This window comes from Gopherus flavomarginatus, chromosome 18 (assembly GCF_025201925.1).
Source record: "Gopherus flavomarginatus isolate rGopFla2 chromosome 18, rGopFla2.mat.asm, whole genome shotgun sequence".
In the NCBI taxonomy this organism is placed as follows: domain Eukaryota; kingdom Metazoa; phylum Chordata; order Testudines; family Testudinidae; genus Gopherus; species Gopherus flavomarginatus.
Window position 1 is genome coordinate 5449290 of NC_066634.1, and position 25539 is coordinate 5474828.

The window sequence follows — 25539 nt, forward strand, 5'->3', positions numbered from 1 at the left end:
AGACACTGGATGGGACAGCGATTCTGTGTGGCGGGGGCACCTCCTGCTGGGAGAGGTGGGGCTGGGGAAGTGGGGAGCCCCCCCACCCCACATCCAGTGTTCCCACCCTGCTCCCCACAGCGCCCCCCACTGGGAGAGTATTTCCATAGCAGCTGTGCCATGTGCCAGAAGGTGGGATTAGGGTATAGGGCACTGGGCTGGGGGTGGGGGTCAGGCCTCTTGGTTCTATCTTTGGTTCCAGGAGGGGAGTGGGGTCTAGTGGTTAGAGCTGGGGGGCGGGGCTGGGAGCCAGGACTCCAGGGTTCTAGCTGATGCTCTGGGAGGGGAGTGGGTGACTCCCACTGGCGGCTGGCAGAGCAGAAAGGGTACCCCCAGGTGCTGAGAAAGGGGCTTTGTCCTCCCATGTCTGTGAATCTGCATGGAAATACAGTAGAACCTGAAAGTTACAAATACCTCGGGATTGGAGGTTGTTCGTAACTGTGAAATATTCACTACACTGAACAAAACGTTATTTTTGGTCTTTCACAAGTTTACAACTGACTATTGACTTCATACAACTGAACATGGGCTTGGCACAGCTTCAAAACTTTACTATGCCGAAGAAAAATGCTGCTTTTAACCATCTAAATTGAAATGTAACAAGCACAGAAACAGTTTCCCCTTGTCAAATCTTTCTTTTTAAACTTTCCCTTTATGTGTTTAGCACTTTATTTTAACACAGAACTGTTCTGTATTGGGTGTGTTTTTTTAAGTTAGCTCTGCTGCCCTCTGATCGCTCACTTCCAGTTCCAAGTGAGGGGTGTGGTTGGTTGGTCAGTTTGTAACTCTGAGGTTCTACTGTAGTGGTCAGTGGAAGATTGAAGACAAGACCCTGTGGTCTCCTGGCTCCCAGCCCGATGCACCTTCCCCAATGCTGCAGGGTGCACTGAGGGTGACTTCTCCCCACAAAGACATAGAGAAGCTGGGAGCTGCATGATGCTTGGCCAGACCGATGGGCCCAGGGTTTCCTGGGTTTTGCAGGGACCTCTGCTTGCTTTGGATACCCTAGATTTCACCTGCAGATTAGAGACAACATGTGATGGACACAGGAAGAGATGACATGTCATTGACTTCCTGTAGCTGGAGCCACCATTTGAGTTCCTTATTTGGCATCTGCTCTCATCATCCGCTTCCTCAGAGACAAATAAAGCTAGGCCATGTGCCCTGGGTGTAGGGGAGGGAATCTGACACCAGGGCGTGTGCCCATGAGGGTGGGGGATCTGAGACCAGGCTGTAGGAATCACTTGCTCTAAGATCTGGTCCCTAATGCGCCGTCTCCTCTCCAGGGTGCTGGCTGGTGGGTGGAGCGGGGTGTCCAGACATGAGTATCTCTGGGGCTGGCGAAATTTTATTGTTAAGGGTGGGGTGGGGAGGAGCTGACCCCAGAACATTCCCATCAAAAATCAGTTCAACTTCCTTGTATTGACCCTGGAGCACTGAGACCAGAACTCCACCCTGCACCCAGTGCTGTCAGGAGTGACTCTGGATTGACCCTGGGCACTGCTGAGATCAGAACCTGGCCCTTCCCCTAGCGCAGTCAGGGGTGACTCCGGATTGACCCCAGGGACTGCTGATATCAGAATCCAGCCCACATGTTTCCTGTAGATGCAGTGAGGTGTCTGCTAGGCCTGGCGCTGTCCCTGGGGCTGGGTGCAGGTTACAGACACATGGGGAGGGGTTTGTGTCTCCCCATCTCACTCCTGTTTGTGTGTGAATGCTGAGCTCCCTGTGCCCGGACCCTCCATCTCTGTCAGCCCCAGCGGGGTGATCGCCCTGGGGCGAGCTGTCACCTTTTGCCATCAGTGTCAGTGCAAGGACAGGAGGTTATTTCTGTATAAAGGTGGAATCCAAATCTGGGAGCTGAATGCTGCTGCGGATGGGGATGAATTCACCATCCCCAGCACCAGGTGGGAAGACGGAGGGTTCTACAGCTGCCGATCTCGCTCCAGATCGGAGCCGCCCGACTGGTTGGATCCCAGTGATTACGTGTGGCTCATTGTAGCAGGTGGGAGGCCTGGCTCATAAGAATGTCCATGCTGGGTCCCTACCATATCAAAGGTCCCTCTAGCCCAGTATCCCGTCTTCTGATAGTGTCCAATGCCAGGTGCCCCAGAGGGAATGAACAGAACAGGCAATCAGCGAGTGATTCACCCCCTGTCGCCCTCCCAGCTTCTGTGCTTGCTGTCCCCACTCCCAGTCCTACACCCAACCAGACCCACAGGGAGTCTCTGGGCCAATAGACCCTCAGAGCCAGGCTCTGACCTGAGCCCTGGGCCCAACAGAAGGGATGTCCCTCCAGGGAGTGGGGTGTGACATTATTGAGATAATCTGGGACCATATAGAACATGGTTGCAACCAAGGTCCTGTAGTGGCACCAAATCTTATGTAAAAGGGGGTCATATAAGGTGTCTACGACCAGTTATGGGTTGCTGGTTATGATTATGCTGTCTGTATGTATGTATCATTTTGTAGTTGGAGTTAAGAGTATTGGCTCTGTACTGTCTATATTTCAAACTTAGGCTGTGCTTCTGGGAGACATCCCAGACAAGTTGGTGTTAGCTCTGCCTAGCCTGCTTGATGGCCCATTAAGGACCATCAGCTACACAACTGACCCACTGAGAGAAAGCAGATACGCCTTGTACTCAGCAAAGTATGCAGGGACTTGCCCATGTGACTCCAAACTCCATTTTGCAGTAATTTTCCATAGCAAGAACAAAGACGTGTTCTCACACCTAGAAGAGCTTATATAAGGCTGATGCCTCATCTCCATCTTGTCTTCAATCCTGCTTCTTACCTCTGGAGGGACTTTGCTACAAGCTGAAGCTCTGAACAAAGGACTGATGACCCATCCCAGCGGGGGATCTTCCAGAGACTTGATTTGAACCTGCAGTTTGTTCCATCACTGATACAAGCCTGAACCAAGAACTGTGCCATTACTGTATGTAATTGATTCCATTTAATCAACTCTAGCTCTTATCTCTATCTTTTCCCCTTTATGAATAAACCTTTAGATTTTAGATTCTAAAGGGTTGGCAACAGTATGATTTGGGGGTAAGATCTGATGTGTATATTGACCTGGGTCTGGGGCTTGGTCCTTTGGGATCGAGAGAACCATTTTCTTTTATTGGGGTGTTGGTTTTCATAACCATTCATCCCCAGGACGAGTGGCACTGGTGGTGATACTGGGAAACTGGAGTGTCTAAGGGAATTGCTTGTGTGACTTGTGGTTAGCCAGTGGGGTGAGACCAAAGTCCTCTTTGTCTGGCTGGTTTGGTTTGCCTTAGAGGTGGAAAACCCCCCAGCCTTGGGCTGTAACTGCCCTGTTTTAAGCTATTTGTCCTGAATTGGCACTCTCATTGGGTCCTGCCAGAACTGCAGCGTCACAGCGGGACCCAGCTAGGGCCTTGGCTACACTTGAGAGTTACAGCGCTGCTGGTGGCTTTACAGCTTTGTAACTCACTCCCCGTCCACACGGGCAAGGCACATACAGCGCTGCCTCTCCGTGGCTACAGCGCTGCTTGTACTCCACCTCCACGAGAGGAATAAAGAGTATAGCGCTTCTGCTGCTGCGCTGGGGCGCCAGTGTAAACAGGGAATAACCTTCGTACGCAGGGACTGACCTCCGGAAGCTTCCCATGATCCTTTTAAGTGAAGGTCCCGCTCTCTGCTTTGTTGTGAACTCCGGGCTCCAGAGCTGCTTATCGAAAAACCAAACACAGCCCCTGTTTGCTGTGAATGAGCAGAGGCAGGGGGGCTCCCTTTGGAACGCCCACAGCTGGTGTTTGCTTGAGAAGAGGGGAAGGGAGGGGGCTTGAGGAGAGAAGCAGCGGCGGCGAGTGGGAGAGACGGAAGAGGGGGGTCTATTTCGGCGAGGCTGCTTATCTGGTCTGTGAGGGAAAAAACGAACAGCTGCTGTTTGCTTTCAGTGAGTGAGGGGTGGGGGAGAGGGTCGGAACTTGCAAGGCAGCTGCGCACACGGTGTCGGCTCCAAAAATCCTCTCTCTCTGTCTCCCCCACGCTCCCTGTCACACTCCACGCCACCCCCCTTTTGAAAAGCACGTTGCAGCCACTTGAACGCTGGGATAGCTGCCCACAATGCACCGCTCCCAATGCCGCTGCAGATGCTGCAAATGTGGCCACGACAGTGCGCTGGCAGCTGGCAGTGTGGACAGACGGCAGCGCTTTCCCTACGCAGCTGTATGAAGGCAGGTTTAACTCCCAGCGCTGTACAGCTGCAAGTGTAGCCATACCCTGAGAGTGCCAATTCAGGACAAATCGCTTAAACAGGGCAGTTACAGCCCAAGGCTGGGGTTTTTCCACGGCTCCTCAGCCTGGCCAGCTCCAGCTCATGCTGACGCTGTTTCTCTTTCTCCTCCAGCTCATGCTGACGCTGCTTTTCCCGTTCCTCCTGCTCCTGCTTCAGTTCTTGCCTCCTTAACTCGAGCTCTTCCCATCTCAGCTCCCTGTCATATTCCAGCTGCATCCATTCCAGGGACAGGGAGCTTCGCCGGGACAATCCCTGCTGGCCACCAGCCCTTGTTCAGGTCACGCGCTCTCTGCCAGCGTCAAGCTGCAGACTCCTCCGCCCCTGGGACTGCTCGCTGCAATCCCCTGGGGGGCCCTGTTACTGCAAAAGTCCTTCTCCCTGGTCATACACCCTCAGGGGTTAATCGCCCCCCTGAAACCGGCTCTCTCCAACTCTTCAGCATGCCTGGTTCCTGTCAATCCCCCTTCGTTTTACTGCTCCCCAGTCACTTACTGCAGGAAGCCCCATCCACGGGGTGCAGTACATCCCACCGCTGCCACCAGTTGTCACGGAGTGTGGGGGAGTCAGGGCCCTGCACCCCCGGCTTCCTGTGATTCACCGTGATTCTCAGCCAGCCAGTAAAGCAGAAAGTTTATTTAGACAACAAGAACACAGTCCAAGACAGGTCTTGCAGGCACAGACAACAGGATCCTCCCCAATTAGGTCCATCTTGGGGTCCCAGGGGCACCACAGCCCCATTGGGGAATCAGGCCCCATCTGAGCTTCCCTCCATTCCCCAGCCAGATCCTGAAACTCTCTCACTCCCCAGCGTCTCCTCCCCCAGCCTTTGTTCAGCTTCCCAGGCAGAGGTGTCACCTGGCCTCTAACCCCTTCCTGAGTTCTCACGTTACATGCTCAGGTACCTTTCCTCAAGGCCGGTCTTCCATCCCCCCATGCAGATCGTCCTCCCAGGCCAACCCTCCCCACTCAGCATTCCAAGACCACATCAAGAACAGTCCCAGTTTGTCACAGCCTCTAGGTCCCCTCGGCCTCTCCTTGCCCTGCCCCAGCCACCCCTCCATGGGTTTCTTGCAGATGGATCCGCACCATTGCCCTGCTGAGGGGTGGGGGACCCCGTGTCTCTTGTGTCGCTAGCCCAGCTCTCTCGGTCTCGGATTCGGGGAAAAGCATCCAGGAGACTGTCCCTGCAGGCCCCTGTATCAGCCTCGTCAGCGGGGCCAGGCTGTGGGGATGGGGCACAGCGACCGTGCCGGGGTCTGTGTTTCACGGCCTGTCTCCTGCTGCCTGCAGAGTCCAGCTACCCCAAACCCAACATCTCCCTGCGCCCCAGCGGGCAGGTCACCTCAGGGGGAGCCGTGACCATCCGGTGTGAGTGTCGGTGTCGAGGAGTGAGGGTCCTTCTGAGTAAAGCTGGAGACCCGGACGCACGGCACTCGATGGACCCCGCGGGGGACGTGGCTGAGTTTCCCATCCGCAGTGTGAGCCAGAGAGACGCAGGGAGCTACAGGTGCCGATACAGCACCAAGTGGGACCTGCCTGTCTGGTCGGAGCCCAGTGACCCCGTGGAGCTGGTGGTAGCAGGTGAGGGGCCTAGTTTGGCATCCTGCTCCCAGTCCCACACCCAGCTGGATACTCAGAGGGGCTCAGCGCTGATGGGACGCTCAGAGCCAGGCTCTGCCCTGAGCCCTGGGCTCAGCAGAGGGGGCGCCGAGCTGCGGAGTGGGGATGGAGCCACTAGGGGGTTCCCCAGCCAGGGGGGAGCAGAAGTTGCTGGAAATTCAGAGCAGAGGAAGGGGGGGATCCCTGCCCCCAGAGGGGCTTCAGAACAGGGGGCCTTTCCCAGGGGCTGCCCAGCCAGCATCAGCCTCAGTGCTGAATTCACTCCCCACCAGCCGCGGCCCAATCACAGAGTCACCGTTTCAGCCCCTTCCCACTCCAGGCCTGGGTGCTCAGTTCCCTCCCTCCCCCATCCCAGCCAATGCTCATTTTAATCCCACAGAGGGAACCGACCCCGCTGGGCCCCAGCAGCCGGATCCCCCCCTGACGGAGCTGGAGGGAGAAGGTGAGCGGGAGAAATGGAACAATTCACCCCCCAGGGAACAGGGCTCCCGGCTCAGACGCCCAAGGGGCCATTCGGGTGTTTGGAGGGGGATGGTCCCTGCAGACAGAACTGGTGGGTTCAGTTCTTCTATATAGAGGGTGATGGACAGATCCATGGGGACCGACGGCCACAGGTCAGTGGGAATGTGGGTCCTTGGGAACGCAGGGCGGTGGACAAACGGGAGTGTGTCTGGTGATAGATAGAAAGATAGACTAAGACTTTGTCTACATGAAAACTGGACCTGAAATGACGAATCCCGTGTGGTTCCCAACCCCCACTGGTGATCTCAGAGAGAGTCTGGGCCATAGGCACCGACTCCATGGGTGCTCCGGGGCTGGAGCACCCATGGGGAAAAGCCCCCCCCCCCCGCCCAGCTCACCTCCGCCTCCTCCCCTTAGCGTGCCACATGCCTGCTTTTCCCCCCAGCTCCCAGAGATTGTGCCTTGAAACAGCTGTTTTGCACGGCTGGGAGGGATGGGGGAGGATGAAGAAGGCAGCACGCTCGGGGAAGAGGTGGGGCTGGGCGGGGATTTGAGGAAGGGGTCCAAGGGGGCAGGGAAGGGGCAAAGTTGGGGCAGGGCCGGAGGGGCGCAAGCACCCACTGGCGTCAGGGAAACTTGGCGCCTATGGTCTGGGCTGTCGGAATTACACCTGCCCCCTTCCCCTCCCGGTTTGATACAGCCCCGGTTGGCAGACAAGCTCCCCTGTAGCTCTACAGACACAGGGATGTTCCTCCTCCGAAATAGGAACAGCTGCACCCAGACCTGCTCCGCAGTGACTCCAGGTGTGAATGGCACCTCCTGGCCTGTCTCTGCTACAGAGAAACAGGAGGAAGTGAGCATCTCCCCCAGGGTGAACTAAAATCCATCCTTCCCCTCCCCAGGAATGACAGTGAAAAATCGATGCTGAGTCAGCAGCTGGGGGACATCGCCGAATCGCTGTTTCATCCCCTCCCCAGGCCCTGATGGACACTGGTTCTATTCCCAGTGGGGGAACCGACCTGATCCAGCCTGGAGCAGTGCTGGATCTCACCCGCCTGGGCAGCAAAGGGCCAGGTACTGGGGCTGGGGGCATAGGCGCCAACTTCTCATGGCACTGGTGGGTGCTCGCGCCGCCCCAGCCCCACCCTGACTCCACCCTTGCCCTGCCCCCCTTCCCCAGAATCCCTGCCCCTATTGGATCCCTCCCCAAATCCCCACCCCGGCCCTACGTCCTCCCCTGAGCACACCCCGTCCCTCCCAGGCTCTAATCTTTGTCCTTTTCTCTAAGCACCAAACCCCACACCCCGGGCCCCAACTAGAACCAGGGAGAGAACCCAGGAGTCCTGGCTCCCAGCCCCTCCCCCCAATCACTATACCCCATTCCCCTCCCAGAACCGGGGTATATAACAGGGTAGTTGCTGGGGCATCTGGTTCACGCAGAGTTTCACTGGCAGTAGCAGAAACACCAAGCGAGCGCTGGCTCTGGGCAGACTTCGCCTTTTGTGGATTTATCCACTGCTCCTTTAACAACTCGGGATCTACATTTATCCCTCCCTCCTCCGCTCACGAGGGCCACAAACCACAACTCCCACCCCCCATCCTGTCTCTGTGCCACACCGCTCGGCTAAGAACAGCATCTGCAGCGACACTACCTGAGAAGGAGGTTGTCCAGGCCCCTCCACCCTCATGCTCCAGGGCGGGTGCTGGGCCCAGATGGGTCAGGAAGAAATTTCTGTCCCGTTCCATGGGAGGAGGTCTCTCCGTGGGGGGCACTGTTTGTGGGTGTCCTCTTCTGCTCTGAGCTGCTGCTCCAGGGAGGCTACACGGGCCTGTTGGAAAAGGTCAGGGCAACCTGGGCACCTCTTGACACCTCCTGAGACTCCCCCATTTCCAGATGGTCCCTGGACAGGGCAGCTCCCATGTGGGGCTGGGAGGTGATGCGGAGCAAGGGCGGGGGACCAGGCAGCTACAGGCGGCGATGTGGTTTGCTGGGCGTTGCAGGGATCTGGCTTTGCTTTGACCACGGTAGTTTTGGGCTGGAGATTGCAAAGAAACCACCTGATGGGGAAGAAAGGGGCCGAGTGCATCATGGGCTTCCTGGAGCTCCAGCCCCCGGCGCAGTTCCTCATTCCCCTCGCACTCGGGCCTCAGGCTGGGTGGAGCTCAGCACTGGGGTGTGGGTGGCTGTTTTGACGAGCCCCCCCACTGACCCATAATGGCGTCTGCTCTGACCGTCCTCCTCAGTAAGTATTGGGACAGCCAGGGCATGTGTGTCCAGGGGGGCGGGGATCTGGGGGTTGGATCCAGTTGCTTTGGGATCTGGTCACTAACCAGCCGTTTCCTCTCCAGGCTGCTGGCTGGCCGGGCACAGCGGAGTGTGGGGAAGTGAGTATCAGTTTGTGGGGCGGAGGGTAACATCAAGGCCAGGGGAGGGGAACTGAGCCCTGATCCTTCCCCAAAACTCAATCCAAACTTCCCCTGTGAGCTCAGACCTGGCCCCATTCTTCTCTTCCCCGCCCCACTCCACCAGGGAGTAACTAGGAGCTGACTCTGGCTCCTGGGGGCTGACAAAGCAGCTGGGAACTGTCCCCTGGTTCAATGCCTTTGCCCCCCAGGCTGTGAGGACTGGGGTGGGGCAGGCAGCGCGTGGATTTATTTCAGCTCGTGCAAAGGCTAACAAGGCCCGTCCACGGGCTCTAGATCCCCTTGGGGAACCAAAACATTCCCGGTCAGTACAGCCGTGCGGGAGAAACCCCCAGATTCACCCCCAAAAGCTCCCTCCCCTGCAATCACAGCCCCCCGTTCTCAAGGCCTGGGGAAAGGTGGGTCTTGTGTGACTCTATTTCCAACCCTGGGGTGGGGGGCAGAGCTGCAGGGGGCCCACTGGTCAGGCTCCCTGGCTGGCATCAGGAGGGGCTGGGAGTGGGGCAGGTGATCTCTCATGCAGCTGGGTCCTGAGCTACATATGGTGAACCCCCTGTCCCCGAGCCCCATGGGCAAGCAGTGCCAACCCTGATAGGGGGACAGACTCCTAGAGAGGCCGAATGACGGACGGACTGAAATGGGGTGGAGGGGAGGTGGGGGGGGCTGTGTCTCCCCTGTTTAACTCCTGTCTCTTGTTGGAAGCAGGGCGTGAATACCCCAAACCCACCATCTTGGTGAGCCCCAGCAGGGTGGTGGCGCTCGGGGGAAGCGTCACCATCCGCTGTGAGGGTCAGTACCCGGGCATGGAGTTCGTTCTGCGTAAACCTGAACACTCGAACCCGCAGGGGTGGACGGTGCGTGATGGGACCGCGGCTGAATTTCCCATCCCCAGTGTCAGCCGGGAAGATGGAGGGAGCTACACCTGCGAATATCACTCCATAACGGATCAGAATCGCTGGTCGTATCTCAGTGACCCCATCGAGATCATTGTAGCAGGTGAGGGGCCTGGCTCAGTGGCCCGGCTCCCAGCCCCACTCCCAGCCAGATCCTCAAGGGGTCTCTGCACCGATGGGACGCTCGGAGCCAGGCTCTGCCCTGAGCCCAGCAGAGGGGACAGAGTCACTGGGGGGTTCCCCAGCCAGCGGGGAGAAGCAGCCGCTGGAGATTCAGGGCAGAGGAAGGGGGGATCCCTGCCCCCAGAGGCAGCTGCAGAGCAGGGGGGCCTTTCCCAGGCCACACATCAGTTAGGGGGTGATGGGTGGAGCTGAAGGTTATAAACGTCAGTGTATAGTAGAGACTTGCACAGTCCCCTACAAGTAAGCGGGGGAAGGGTCCCGCTATTGTGGGGAACTTTCCTGGCTTATACTCGCCCCGGTGGGATTGGCTAGAGAAAGGATCTGAGTCCTCCCTCCCACTCCCTTTACGCAGAGGCCTGCCCGACCTCGAGGGCTCCCCCTCCTCCCTCCCGTGCGGCAGAGTCCTCGTAACCCCAGCAAGGCTGGGCCCCGGATCCCTGGGGGCTCGACCCCCAGTCTTGTCGTGGTCACTTAGGGCAGGGGCTAGGGTGTCCCCACTCCGGGGCACTTCCCTGACCCACTGATCAGTACAAAGAGTTCAGAGCACATACGATTTATTCAACAACAATCAATTTTAAAAAAATAAGGAAAAAATGGGAAAGGTTAGAGGGAAACCCGTCACCCTGCTCTCTGGCACGGGGACATCACACCCAGTGCCTCTGGGATGTCAGGGCAGTTCAGTCTGTTCCTCACACATCCCAGGCCCCTTCTCAGGCCCTGGCTGTGCTGCAGGGATGCGGCGGGTCAGACACTCGCTCTGGTGGTGGCCACACACTCTCAGGCTCTGGGTGTCAAGACCCTTCTTCCCAGCGTTGCCCCTGCCCTGTCGGGGTTACGATCCCCCTGCAAGTCTGGCCTGCTGGGTGTCGTGGCTGGAGGCGTCTCCCTGTGCTGGGCCCACTGCCCAGGGTCCCCCCTCGCACTCCCCAGCTGCTCACTGCCCCCGGCTCCGGACTGCTCCAGCTCCAGCCCCAGCACCAGCTCCAGCCCCAGCCCCAGCTCCACTCTGCTGCTGCTGCGGCTCTGCCTCCAGCTCTCTGGGCTGCTTCTCTGGCCCCTGTGGCTGTGGTTGCTGCAGCTCTGCTCCCAGGGCAGGTCTGCTCTCCCTGGGCTGTGCTCTGGCTTTGGGACTCCAGCTCTCCTCTCAGCTCAGCTCTGCCCCACTCTGTCTGCTCCAGACAATTCCAACTCACATGGGACGGGAACCTCCCGGCTCCCTGATTAGGCTGCCCACCCCGTCAATCAGGCTGACCTGGAGCATTAGCCTCTCCCCATTGTACCTGGGGACTGTCAGTCTCAGGCTCCTGATTGCCTATCGACCCCTCCCCTTGGTACTGGGACCTACCCAACCAAAACAGCCCCACTGAATGTCCCCCATGTGCACAGAACCCAGGAGTCCTGGCCCCCATCCTCCCTGCTCTCCCCACTAGACCCCACTCCCCTCCCAGAGCCGGGGACAGAACCCAGGAGTCCTGGCTCCCAGCCCTCCCAGCAGAGAAGCCAGGGAGTGAATGGACCCTGGAGACTGGCCTGGCCTGTCACCCGCCGCGGAGCAGAGCTCTGGGCCCCCAGGGGCTGGGGTTGCTCCGTGTCTCATGCTGTGAGCCCAGGGCTCAGAGGAAACTCTGGCCCCGGTGGAAAGGCATCCAGGAGCCCGTCCCCAGGGCTGCCAGGTCTGACCCACCCCTGAGGCCATGTGGTGAGGACGGGCCCCAGGACTGAGTGACGGGGTCTGCATCTCGCGGCCTGTCTGCTTCCCTCTGCAGAGCCCAGCTACCCCAAACCCAGCATCTCCCTGCTGAGCCCCAGCGGGCGGGTCTCCCTGGGGGGAGCCGTGAGCGTCCGGTGTCGGGGGCAGCGCCGGGGTGTGCGGTTCGTGCTGAATAAAGAGGGACGTCATTTCCCACCTGTGGATTCGGACGGGTCGGAGGTTGTGTTTCGCATCAGCAACGTGAGCCGGGAGGACGGCGGGAGCTACAGCTGCTCCTATCACAGCAGATCGGAGCCGTTCACCGTGTCATACCCCAGCGACCCCGTGGAGCTGGTGGTGAGAGGTGAGGGGCCCGGCTCGGCGTCCCCGTTCCCAGCCCCACCCCCAGCCAGACCCTCATGGGGGTTCGGTGCCAATGGGACGCTCAGGGCCAGGCTCTGCCCTGAGCCCTGACCCCGCAGAGGGGACGCCCGGCCGGGGAATGGGGACAGAGTCACTGGGGGGTTCCCCAGCCAGGGGGGAGCAGCAGCTTCTGGAGGTTCAGGGCTGGGGGAGGGGGGATCCCTGTCCCAGGGGGAGCTGCAGAGCAGGGGCCTTTCCCAGGGGATGCTCCCCCAGCTGCACCTGCACTGGGGACGCATAGAGGAGTCAGGGCCCAGGAGCTGCCGAGCCGGCCCTGCCCCCAGCCACAAACCCCCCTCCCCGGACTGACAGTGACGATCGATGCTGAGTCAGGGGCTGAGGTGGATTAAGGTTTCCTGGGGCCCTGGGCTAGTGCAAGGGGGATCCCTCTCCCACTCCACCCACATCCCTCTCCTGTTCCACCTCCTCGGCCTGTGGCCCCACCCAGGGCCCTACGCCTTGTTGCCCCTTTCCTGGGGCCCCGCCCCTATGCCACCCATGGCCCCGCCCCTTTCTGCCCCTTCCCTGGTGCCCCGCCGCTATTCCACCCACAGTCCTGCCCCATTCTGTCCCCCCCACTGCAGCCCTGCAACCCGTTTGCTACTTTCTTCGCACCCCCACCTCCCCACTGCAGCCCCAAAACAGGAGAAGCTCTGTCCCCGGCCTCGGCCCTGGGGCACAGCGAGGAGTGAGAGTCCCCCAGCCCGGAGATCCCGTTGCTAAGGCTTCCCCTATCCCCGGCTCCTGCGGGGGACCAGGGTCTGGGTGCTGGGGCTTCTCCCACCCTGCTCGCCCGGCGGCCAGAGCTCTGAGGCCCCGCACTTGGCTAGGGCTCTGTGGCTGATCCACCACTGGTCACGGAGGGTGGGGGGGGGGGGGCCGATCTCTAAGTCCATGTTTCAGCCCCTCCCCTCACCCAAACAGATGCTGGTTCTATTCCCGCAGGGGGAACCGACCCGACCCAGCCTGGAGCGGCACCGACTCCCGCCTGCCTGGGCAGCCCAGGGCTGGGGGGGGGGGGGGGGGGAATCTATTGAGTCACAGACTACAGGGCAGGGGCAGCTTCCCTCAATGGTTGCCCGGGGGGAGGGACGGAGGCTGTTCTCAGGGGCAGTGACCCCCCCCCCGCTGATGGATTTGGGAGGGGAGCGAAGCCTCCTGCTCTGACACGAACCCACCGCTAACGGGGCAGCCGGAGGCTTCCTCTGGGGGCAACTGGGCCCATCAGTGGCCGCAGGGGGCGCGGGTGCCCTGGAGCTCCCTGCAAAGCAGCCAGGAGCAGCCAGCATGGGAGGCGGGATACCGGGCTAGATGGGCCCCTTGACTTAAGCCGGTGTGGCCATGAGGAAGGGGGTGAAATCCCTTGGAAATGACGGCCAGGCTGGATCACACAGTGCCCCTAGCGCCGTGCTGGGGCAATGGGGTCACCTCTGACTGATGGAGAGAGCGCCCCTTACTGAGCCCCCTATGCCCTGCAGCCCAGTGGCCCCTCGTGCTACAAATCCCCCAAATCTTGCTGGCTGTGACCTCACTTGATGCCCTGGGGCCCCCCTACATCCTCCCCATAGAATTTTCTCCTGCCTGTGCCCTGCGGTGTCCCAGCCCCTTGGGTGTTGCCTGGGGTGGGAGGGGCTGGGGGGGAATGGACAAGCTGCCCCCAGCACTCACGGCTGCTGTTGTTTCCCAGACAGATCGGAATCGCCAGCACCTCCAGGTCTGACCAGCCCCATCATCGCCGGGGCAAGCGCGGGAGCCGTCGGCCTCCTCCTGCTTCTCCTCCTCCTCGTGGCCTTCGTCTGCTTCAGAAAAACCCGGGCCAGTGAGTGCCCCGCCCAGCGAGGGAAGGGTTAAACCTGCTGCTAAGCAGGGCGGGATGAGGTCACAGCTGGGATGGGGGACTGTGCCCGGGAAGCCAAGGAGGGGGGGCTCAGCAGGGGGTTCTGCTGTCTGGGTAATCCCTGTACACTACACACACAGCTGTCCCACACTCCCATCCCAGAGGAGCCGCGTCTCGGCACCGGCTGAGGGGTCCCTGTATAAAGAGCCATCGGCACCGTGCCTCTCTGGTACGTGGGGTGCCAGGGGAGCCAACCTATGGATCAGGTTCGTTATAATGAGTCACTAATGAGGGAGGATTGGGGACAGGAAAAGCCCACCGAGTTAATCTGCCCCTCCCCCTAGTGCATGCTCTGGTGTTGCGCTGCCCTCCATCCCTGCTGCCCTGTGGGGGTGAGTGGCCGGGTGCTGGTACCGGGGGATCCCGATCGGCTCATGGGGGATTCTGGTTTGTGTCCCTCTGCAGGAAAAGGAGCCGCACCGAGACCGAGCAGGTAGGAACCTGGATCCTCCCCCTCCTGATCAACCTGCCTGGGTCACAGGGCTCCTGGGTTCTGTCCCACCTTGGGGAGGAGAGTGGGGTCTAGTGGTTAGAGCGAGGTGGGGTGGGGTCTGGGGGTTGGAGCAGGAGGCTTATGGAACTGTGTTCAGTGTGAGGCAGGATGGGGGGCTCTCTGGGTGTGTTGGGGAGTCTCCCCATGGATGGGGGGATATGACGTTTACAAGGGAATTTTCTCTTTTAGCACCATCCCTGTGGGAGCATTAAAGGCGCCAGCTCAGCAAGACTCCACCTGTGAGTAGCACACCCAAGGTGGTACCAGGGTGGGGCAGGCCCGCTGGGGAGGGAAGGGGCTTGTGGGGGCTCCACCCACATGAGACAGGGTCTGATTTACAGCTGCTGCTGGGAGGGACTAAGGAGAGGGCCCCAGAGGTAGCTGGTGTCAGCTGAGTGTGTTGGACTCCCAGGAGCTCCCTGGGGCCAACCTCCCTTCCCGCTCTAGTTCCGCATCCACTCCTGGCTCCCGGCCCCCTGCTCTAACCGCTAGTCCCTACTCCCCTCCCAAGCCAAGGTGACAGCACAGGAGTTCTGACTCCCAGCCCCCCGCCCCAGCTGTAACCCCCCAGACATCTCTGTGCCTCAGTTTTCCTCTCTGTAACACGGGGCTAATGACCCTGGCCCATGCTGTAGGCTGGGGCGGTGGCTGTGCCAGGCTCTGAGCTCTATGGATGGATTGGGGGGTCAGACCTGGGTGTGGGATTCTGCTCTGGGCCAGCTGGGGGTGCAGCTCAGCGGGTGTCTCTGTTCCGCAGACGCCTCCATCGATGAAGGGAAAGAGCTGCAGACCTTGGTAAGTGTCCCCTGTTCCCCCATGGGGCCTGACCCCGAACCGTGACCCACATGAGCCCCAGAAGCCCCCTCACACCTTAACCCCCGACCCCCAGCCTTTCCTGGCACACTCAGTGGTTTGCGGTGGGGGCTGGGTTGCTGGGATAGGGGGTGGGCTTACGGGATCACCAGCTGTGTGTGTGTGTGTGTGTGTGTGTGTTGGTGGATTCACACACACATACACACCCCAGTGACTCTCTCCCCTCCCAGCCCCAGGAGCCCGATGCCGATGGACTCACCTACGCTGAGCTGGATGGCCTGACGCTGCAGGCCAAGCAGGGGGGCCCGGCCGCTGCCCCCAAGCCCACCCAGCCCAGCATGTACGCTGCGATCAACGTGAGCCGGGGGATCCCACAGTGATAGCCCCCCGCAGCCATGGTGCGCCGGCCCTCAGGGGCTCACAGACTCACCCTCCTGCAGCACCAGCCCTGAGAACTCTGCATCTAGGGAAGAATTAGGGGGGACGCTGCCCTACCACTGCTGCAGCCCCTTTTCATTGAGCTGCTATTCCCCTGCCCTGCCCAGGCCCACATGTAGGGGCCGGTGTGAGGGGCTCAGCACCAGGAGGGGATGCGCCAAGCTATTTATGTTATTTTGCATCCTGTTAATCTCCAGATTTGTAATAAACACGGAATCACAAACCACCCCAACCTGGGCACCCCACAGCCCCCCATGCCAGGAATGTATGTAACACCTGGGGCAGATGGGGTGGGGTGTGGGGGCTGGTTATACAGGGACCCCTCAGCCGGCACTGGGAAGAGGCCACGTCTGGAGTGGGTCATTGGTTATACAGGGACCCCTCGCCCAGTGCTGGGTTGCAGCCCCTCTGGGGAGGGGCATTGGTTGGGCAGGACCCCGGGGTTCACGGCCTGACTCTGGGTGAAGCTGTAGAAGGGTCTGGTGCCTGTGACCAATTGGCTCCAGCTGTTTACATCCCCTCCATGGAGTCGTCCCTTCCCCACTGTGCTGGGGGATCCATCGCCATGGGGGAGTGGGGCAAAGAGGAAGTGATCCCTGGGCGATGCCCATACGAGAGATTGTCTGACCCCAATGTTCCCCTCCTTGGGACCCCGGGCCAGACAACATGGGCACAGGGAGAGCCCTACAGCTAATCCCTCCCTTGGGACTTCCCCACAAGGACCCCTGGGGCTACGTGGGAATCATCACTTGCTGGGAGCAGTGCAGGGGCTAGGACACAGAGCTGGGCAGTTCTGAATCCCTCCTACAGAGGGTGGAGGGGGGCTGTTTTCCAGTGAACAAAGGTTTGTTGCCGTTCAGCGGTGTGCTGAGGAGTCCCATAAGCTCCACCATCCTGGCCCCTGCGCGATATGCTCCTCTCCCTCCCCTCCCGAGATCAGGGGCCCTGCATGAGATGCTCCCCTCCTACTGAGATCCTGGCCCCTGCAGCCTTTGGACCCACAGATCGGCCTGGAGAGACACAACTGACCCACGTCCGCCTGCCCCTGGGCACTCAGACATCGGCTGTCTCCCCATTGCCTCCGTTTCCCTTAACTCCTGCTTAAAGAGCCCCCCTGAGCCTGATATTCCCCGCCTGTGACACTGTACCTCCAGGGAACACCCAGCACCCCCATGTTCATCCTCATAATATGATTGTGTGGGATCCAATGCAAAGTTTGTCATGTCGAGTGTCCTTGGAAGGCTCCTGATACACTGAGCATTGTTGTGATAGTGATGTTAGAGGTTGTAATTTCATGTATATAGTTATGAGGCTGAAAATGTGTCTTCATGGCTTAAAACAAGCCCAGGCAAAAACTGCAGAAGCAGAGGGGCAGTTCACACCTCATCAGGGCATGTGTGGGACAAACCCAGCCCAGCCTCACAGGAACAAAGGACACTGGCCGAGGCAGCAACAAAGGATCTGTTGGACTCTCCAGCGAGTCACCCCCTTCCCTTGGTCAGTTTGGGATGAGGTAATGCTCACCTGACCCTGAAGGGGGGCACAGCCAAGAGGGAAGAAAGGACTTGGTAAGAGGGAGAGACGTTTGCCAGGCTCTTCCTCTCTCTTCCACCTCCATCTACAGACACCACCACCAAGCAACTGAAGCACTGATTGGAGGGGAGAACCTGGGAAAGGGCAACCAGGCAGCCTGGGGTGAGATGCATCTAAGTTTGTAAGGGCACTGAAAGTGTTAAAATCAGCTTAGAATGCTTTTTACTTTTATTTCATTTGACCAAATCTGACTTCTTGTGTTTTGATTTATAATCACTGAAAATCCATCTTTTGTAATTAATAAATCTGTTTGTTTATTCTACCGGAAGCAGTGCGTTTGGTTTGAAGCACGACAGAGACTCCCCTTGGGATAACAAGCCCGGTAGATATCAATTTTTTTGTTAAATTGACAAACTCATAAACTCATGTTTGTTCACACAAACTGTGGTGTGTCTCCAGCATTCTTAACAGCCTCATTAAGTACTTCTAAAATTGGCTTTGACGGTGATTGGCACCGGCGTCCTGGGAGGGACATGGGGGGCCAGTAGCTGGAAGGCAGATCACTGGCCTGCAGAGGGCGCTCTGGTCTGGATTGAGCTTATTCCCAGGATAACCAGCAGGAGGCGCTGCAGGGGTGAGTCAGGCTCATCCAGACTGGGCAACAAAAAGGCGGATGAAATTCAGTGTTGATCAATGCAAAGTAATGCACATTGGAAAGCATAATCTCAGCTCTACATACAAAATCATGGGGTCTAAAATAGCTGTTACCACTCAAGAAAGAGAGATTGGAGGCATTGTGGATGGTTCTCTGACGTGACGGTTCGCATCCACTCAGTGTGCAGCGGCAGCGAAAAAGCGGAACAGAAGGTTAAGAACCATTAGGAAAGGGACAGATAACAGGACAGAAAATATCATAGAGCCCCTATATAAATCCACGGTGCACTCACATCTTGAACATTGCTTGCAGACCCGGTCACCCCATCCCAAAAAAGATATATTGGAATTGGAAAGGTACAGAGATGGGCAACTAAAATGATTAGGGGCATGAAACAGGAGGAGAGATTAAAATGACTGGGACGAACTGGGAATGTTCGTAATGTTTTCTCTGAATACGGTGTTGGTGCCTCAGTGTCCCATCTGCAGTTCTTAAGTATCTAGGTGGTGGGATCAGGGTGTGTGATTGCTGCAGAGCAAAGGGCCAGTGCACCTAAATGCCTGGCACGCTGTCTACTAGCAACTGATGGCCTGGGCCCCTCCCCTGCAAAGGTGCCAGCTGAAGGTGTTGGAGACAAAGAGATCAGGTGACCTCCTGGCCCGGGAAAGGAACAGAGCAGAGGAGGAGGGGCTGGAGGGGGTTTTCAGTCTGGAGCTGGCTGGGGACAAGGAGTGAAGTGCAGACGTGGGGGGGGTCTGGCTCACTGCCACCCAGAACTGACCCGGCCGAGGGGTCCGGTTCTTTGTACCTACAAGCTCTGTTTTAGACCGTGTTCCTGTCATCAAATAAACCTCTGTGTTACTGGCTGGCTGAGAGTCACGTCTGAGTGCAAAGTGAGGGTGCAGGACCCAGTGGCTTCCCCAGGACCCCGCTGGGGCGGGCTCGCTGTGCGAAGCGCACGGAGGGGCAGAGGATGCTGAATGCTCCAAGGAGAGACCCAGGAGGTGAAGGTGTGTGAGCTTCTTGTCCTGAAAACAGTCTGCTCCAAGGGAGAGGAGGCTCCCCAAAGTCCGGACTGGCTTTGTGGGGAGCAGGTCCAGAGCATCGCCAGGGGACTCTGTGACAACGACTAAGGGGAGATATGATAGAGGTCTATAAAATCATGACTGGTGTGAAGTAAGTGAATAAGGAAATGTTATTTACTCCTTCACATAACACAAGAACGAGTGGTCACCCAAGGAAATTAATAGGCAGCAGATCTTAAAAAAAACCAAAAAGAACTTCTGCATGCAACCTAAACTCAACCCACGGAACTTGTTGCCAGGGGACGCTGTGAAGGCCAAAACTATAACAGGATTAAAAAAAGATCTCGATAAGTTAGTGGAGGTTAGGTCCATCGGTGGCTATTAGCCAGGATGGGGAGGGATGCAACACCATGCTCTGAGTGTCCCTAGCCTGTTTGCCAGAAGCTGGGAATAGGCACCAGGCGATGGATCACTTGATGATTCCCTGTTCTGCTCATTCCCTCTGAGGCACCTGGCATTGGTCACTGTCAGAGGACAGGATACTGGGCTAAATGGTGTGACGGAAGTGAGGGATTGTCTTGGTTTTTCCTTGCTTTTCCAATGGTTTGCATGCAGAGGGGGTGGGACTCAGTTTCCCAGGGTGTTACTGGTTTAACAAGGTGAGAGGAGAGGGAGTTTGTTGTTACCGAGGACCGGAGAGGAAACTTGGGACCCCGACCAATGGCCTGGAGGATGGAGACCCCAGCAACTGGTGACCTGGTGGCCTGAAGGCCCAGCTCAGGAGCCGAAGCCGGTTCTGGCCAGTGGGAGGACAATGGGCTGCAAAGAGAGGACCCGTGACCTAACCAGCTGGTTCTGGCCAGAGGGGCCAGAGGACAGAAGAGAGGAGAGGAGGCCCAGGGGACCTGGTTTACGATCCTGTTTGCCTGCATAGAAGACAATGGATGGAGGTAGGACTAGGTGGAGGTGATCTCAGATGTCCAGCTGGGAAGCAGGGGGGCTCTAGGCTGGAGAGGGGGAGCAGGCAGAGCCCACCTGGATGCAGGGGAGACTGGGATGTGCTGTGCTGAGGGAGGCCAGGCCTGAGACCCTGAGAGTTTCCTGTGCTGGGTTCAACACTCAATAAACCCTCCTGTTTTACACTGGCTGAGAGTCGCTCCGGGCTAGAGAACAGGGTTGCATCATCCCCTTCGGGGGCTGGAGGCCCCAGGGGTCCAGAGCGAGTGGACTCCCTGAGGGGCCCGTGCCGAGAAACAGACATGCTAAGGCTCAGAGAGGTGTGGCTCAAGGAGGCGGAGGGGCTTAACCCCCAAGAGAGGGTGGACCCCCAAGAAGGGCTGTTGTACTGAAGGGGGGTCCCCCCACGGACCGCACGGGGCCAAGAGCGGGCAGGATCTGTGAGTCCGTGACAATCCCGCACTGAGGCCGCGTGGTGAGGATGGGCCCCAGGAGTGAGTGATGGGGCCTGTGTCTCACGGCCTGTCTGCTCCCCACTGCAGAGCCCAACTACCCCAAACCCAGCATCTCCCTGCTGAGCCCCAGCGAGGGGTCTCCCTGGGGGCAGCCGTGACCATCCAGTGTTGGGGGCAGCGCCGGGATGTGCCATTCATGCTGAATAAAGAGGGACGTCATTTCCCACCTTAGCTACAGCTGCTCCCATCACAGCAAATCAGAGCCATTCGCCGTGTCGGACCCCAGTGACCCCGTGGAGCTGGTGGTAGCAGGTGAGGGGCCCAGCTCGGTATCTCCGCTCCCAGCTGCACCCTCAGAAGTTTGGCACCTGATAGGATGCTCAGAGCCAGACTCTGCCCAGAGCCCTAGGACTGGACTGGCCGGGGAGCAGGGACAGTGTCACTGGGGGGTTCCCCAACCTGGGGGGAGCAGCAGCTCCTGGGGGTTCAGGGCAGAGGAAGGGGGGATCCCTGCCCCCAGGGGGAGCTGCAGAGCAGGGGCCTTTCCCAGGGGATGCTCCCCCAGCTGCCCCCTGCATTGGGGACGCACAAAGGAGTCAGGGCCCAGGGGCTGCCGAGCTGGCACCGGCCCCAGCCACAAACCCCCTTCCCTGGGACTGACAGTAGCGATGATGCTGAGTCACGGCAGAGGTGGTTTAAGATTCCTGGGAAGCTGGGCCAGAGCAAGGGGGATGATGCGACCCTGTTCTGTAGACAGAAGCGACTCTGAGCCAGCGTAAAACAGGAGGGTTTATTGAGCGTTGAACCCAGCACAGGAAACTCTCAAAGCCTCAGGCCTGGCTTCCCCCAGCACAGCACATCCCAGTCTCCCTGCATCCAGGTGGGCTCTGCCTGCTCCCCCTCTCCAGCCCAGAGCCCCCCTGCTTCCCAGCTGGGCATCTGAGATCACCTCCCCCAGGCCCTGCCTCTGTCCATTGTCTTCTCTGCAGGTAAACAGGGTCCCCTGGGCCTCCTCTCCCCTCTTCTGTCCTCGGCCCCCTCTGGCTGGAACCGGCTAGTCAGATCACTGGAGTCCTCTCTTCATAGCCCATTGTCCTCCCACCGGCCAGAACCGGCTGTGACTCCTGAGCTGGGTCCTCTAGTCATCAGGTCCCCAGTCGCTGGGGTATCCACCCTCCAGGCCGTCGGCCGGGGTCCCAAGTTCCCTCTCCGGGAAACATACTCCCTCTCCCATCATCTCGTTAAACCAGTAACACCCGGGGACACTGAGTCCCACCCGCCCTGCATGCAAACCATTGGAAAACCAAGGCAAACACAAGAAAATCCCCCACTTTGTCATAGCTATGTCTGGGTGAACCCCCTGTCCCTGAGCCCTATGGGCAGCCAGTGCCAACCCTGGTAGGGGACAGACTCCTAGAGAGGCTGAAAGACAGATGGACTGAATTGGGGAGGAGGGGAGGTGGGGGGGAGGCTGTGTCTCCCCTGTTTAACTCCTGTCTCTTGTTGAAAGTAGGGCATGAATTGTGCAAACTCACCATCTGGGGGAGCTCCAGCAGGGTGGCGGTGCTCAGGGGAAGCATCACCATCCGCTGTGAGGGTCAGTACCCGGGCATGGAGTTCGTTCTGCGTAAAGCTGGACACCCGAACCTGCAGGTGTGGCTGGTACCTGATGCACACCTGGTCCTCATTATCCCTCCTTTGTTTTACTGCTCCCCGGTCACTTACTGCAAGAAGCGCCATTCACGGGGTGCAGTACATCCCACCGCTGCCACCAGTTGTCACGGAGTCACCGGGCGATGCTCTGGAACTGCTCCCCACCAAGCCAGACAGGACTTTGAGGAGCCTCCTCTCCCTTGGAGCAGACTTGTTCAGGGCAAGAAGCTCACACGGCTTCACCTCCTGGGTCTCTCCTTGGAGCATTCAGCATCCTCTGCCCCTCCGTGCGCTTCCCACAGCGAGCCCGCCTCAGTGGGGTCCTGGGGAATCCACCAGGTCCTGCACCCCCACTTTGCAGTCAGACGTGATTCTCAGCCAGCCAGTAAAACAGAGGTTTATTCGATGACAGGAACAGGGTCTAAAACAGAGCTTGTAGATACAGTGAACGGGACCCCTCGGCCGGGTCCATTCTGGGGGGCAGTGAACCAGACCCCCCACATCTGCACTTCACTCCTTGACCCCAGCCAGCTCCAGACTAACAACCCCTTCAGCCCCTCCTCTCTGCTCAGCTCCTTTCCCAGGCCAGGAGGTCACCTGATCCCTTTGTCTCCAACACCTTCAGTTGACACCTTTGCAGAGAAGGGGCCAGGCCATCAGTTGCTAGTAGACAGAGTGCCAGGCATTTAGGTGCACTGGCCCCTTGCTCTGTAGCAATCACACACCCTGATTCCACCACCTAGATATTAAGAACTGCCGAGGGGACACTGAGGCACCAACACAGTATTTAGAGCAACATTAAGAACATTCCCAGTTCGTCACACTGGACACCCGACCCTGCAGGTGTGGCTGGTACCTGATGGGACCGTGGCTGAATTTCCCATCCCCAGTGTCAGCCGGGAAGATGGAGGGAGCTACCCCTGTGAATATCACTCCATAATGGATCAGAGTCACTGGTCGTATCTGAGCATCCCTGTCGAGATAATTGTAGCAGGTGAGGGGCTCGGCTCAGCACCCCGGCTCCCAGCCCCGCACCCAACTAGACCTACAGGAGATCTCTGCACCGATGGGATACTCAGAGTCAGTTCCTGTCCTGAGCCCTGGGCCCAGCAGAGGAGACGCCTGGCCGGGGAGTGGGGACGGAGTCACTGGGGGGTTCCCCAGCCAGGGGGGAGCAGCAGCCACTGGAGATTTGGGGCAGAGGAAGGGGGGATCCCTGCCCCCAGGGGGAGCTGCAGAACAGGGGGGCCTTTCTCAGACAACACATCGGTTAGGGGGTGATGGGGGGGAGCTGAAGGTTATAAACCTCAATGTATAGTTAGACTTCCACCATGCCCTACAAGTCAGTGGTGGTGCTGTGCACAGAACCCAGGGGGGACGGCAGGTTGACTCCTTGCTATGTGGCACTCAGGCCCTGCGGTGCCGGGCATCAGAGACCAGCCTGTGAGTCTCTCAGTGTCCAGGCCAGACCAGATAAAATGAACAAGGTAGGGGCCAGCCACGGGTATATACAGTCCCAAGAACTAAGGAGCTGAGGCTCGGTGTCTGTGGGGCTGGGAGCCCAGCTGCAGGAGGGGAAGTGGTTTGCTGGGCATTGCAGGGAGCTGGCTTTGCTCTGACCGCAGTAGATTTGGGCTGCAGATTGCAGAGAAACCAGCTGATGGGGAAGAAAGGGGCTGAGTGCATCACGGTCTTCCTGGGGCTGCAGCCCCCGGCGCAGTTCCTCATTCCCCTCGCACTCGGGCCTCAGGCTGGGTGGAGCTCAGCACCGGGGTGTGGGTGGCAGCTCTGAGGAGCCCCCACTGCCCCATCATGGTGTCTGCTCTGACCGTCCTCCTCCTCCTTGGTGAGTATCGGAGACAGCCAGGGCTGGTGTCCTTCGAGGGTGGTGGGGGGAGGATCTGAGACCAGGGTGTGTGCCCATGTGGGGGGTGGGGGTCTGAGACCAGGGTGTAGGACCCAGCTGCTCTGGGATCTGGTCACTAACATGCTGTCTCCTCTCCAGGCTGCTGGCTGGCTGGGCACAGTGGGGTGTGGGGAGGTGAGTATCAGTCTGTGGGGAGGACGGTAACATCGAGGACGGGGGAAGATGCCTGGGGTGGGGAAAAGAGGAACTGAGCCCTGAACCTTCCCCAAAACTCAACCCAAACTGCCCCTGTGAGCTCAGACCTGGCCCCGTTCTTCTGTGCCCCCAGCGCACCCATGGTGTAGCTAGGAGCCGAATCTGGCTCCCGGATTCTGGCAAAGCAGCTGGGATTGGAACCATCCACCGGGTTCAAACTTCTGCCCCCACCAGGCTGTGAGGATCGGGGCCGGTTATTTCAGCTCGAACAAACACTAACAGGGCCTGTCTCTGGCCTCTAGATCCCCCTTGGGGTAACCGAAATGTTCTTGGTCAGTGCAGCCATAGGGAGAACCCCCCAGATCTGCCCCCAATCCCAGATCCACCCCCCAACAGCTCCCTCCCCTGCACTCGCAGCCCCCCGTTCCCTGGCCTGAGGAAAGGTGAATCATGTGCGACTCCTACGGTCTGTGGTCACAGATGCTATTTCCAACCCCAGGGTGGGGGGCAGAGCTGCAGGGGGCCCACTGGTCAGGCTCCCTGGCTAGCCTCAGGGGGGGCTGGCGGGGCCAGGTGATCTCTTATGCAACCGTGTCCTGAATAACGTCTGGGTGAACCAGCTGCCCCCGAGCATCATGGTCAGGCAGTGCCAACCCTGGTAGGGAATACACTCCTAGAGAGACTGAATGACAGATGGAGTTAATTGGGGCAGGAGGGAGGCAGGAGTGGGGTGTCTCCCCTGTTTAACTCCTATCTTTTCTTGACATCAGGGTGAGAATTTCCCAAACCCACAATCTGGGTGAGCCCCAGCAGGGTGGTGGCACTCAGGGGAGGGTTTGTACCCGGACACGGAGTTCTTTCTGCGTAAAGCCCTGGGCCCAGCAGAGGGGACGCCTGGCTGGGGAGTGGGGATGGAGACATTGTGGTGTTCCCAGCCGGGGGGAGAAGCAGCCACTGGAGATTTGGGACAGAGGAAGGGGGGATCCCTGCCCCCAGGGGGAGGTGCAGACTAGGGGGATCCTTTCCCAGGCAACACATCACTTACAGGATGATGGACGGAGCTGAAAGTTATAAACCTCAGTGTATAGTAGAGACTTGCACAGTTCCCTACGACTTGGTGGTGGTGCTGTGCACAGAACCCAGGAGTCCTGGCCCCCATTCTCCCTGCTCTCCCCACGAGACCCCACTCCCCTCCCAGAGCCGGGGACAGAACCCAGGAGTCCTGGCTCCCAGCCCTCCCAGCAGAGAAGCCAGGGAGTGAATGGACCCTGGAGACTGGCCTGGCCTGTCACCCGCCGGGGAGCAGAGCTCTGGGCCCCCAGGGGCTGGAGTTGCTCCGTGTCTCATGCTGTTAGCCCAGGGCTCAGAGGAAACTCTGGCCCCTGTGGAAAGGCATCCAGGAGCCTGTCCCCAGGGCCGCAGGGTCTGACCCACCACTGAGGCCGTGTGGTGAGGACGGGCCCCAGAAGTGAGCGACGGGGCCCGTGTCTCACGGCCTGTCTGCTTCCCACTGCAGAGCCCAGCTACCCCAAACCCAGCATCTCCCTGCTGAGCCCC

General features: G+C 59.0%; 1 protein-coding gene across 1 annotated transcript in view; it reads left to right on the forward strand.

The window, feature by feature from the left end:
• Nucleotides 1–25539, forward strand: part of LOC127036922 (immunoglobulin superfamily member 1-like) — a 133252-nt gene that overhangs the window by 103685 nt on the left and 4028 nt on the right. The window contains exon 27 of the mRNA XM_050928206.1: nucleotides 11655–11942. Within this exon, the coding sequence (XP_050784163.1) occupies nucleotides 11655–11942 (288 nt within the window). The remainder of the gene's footprint in view (nucleotides 1–11654; nucleotides 11943–25539) is intronic.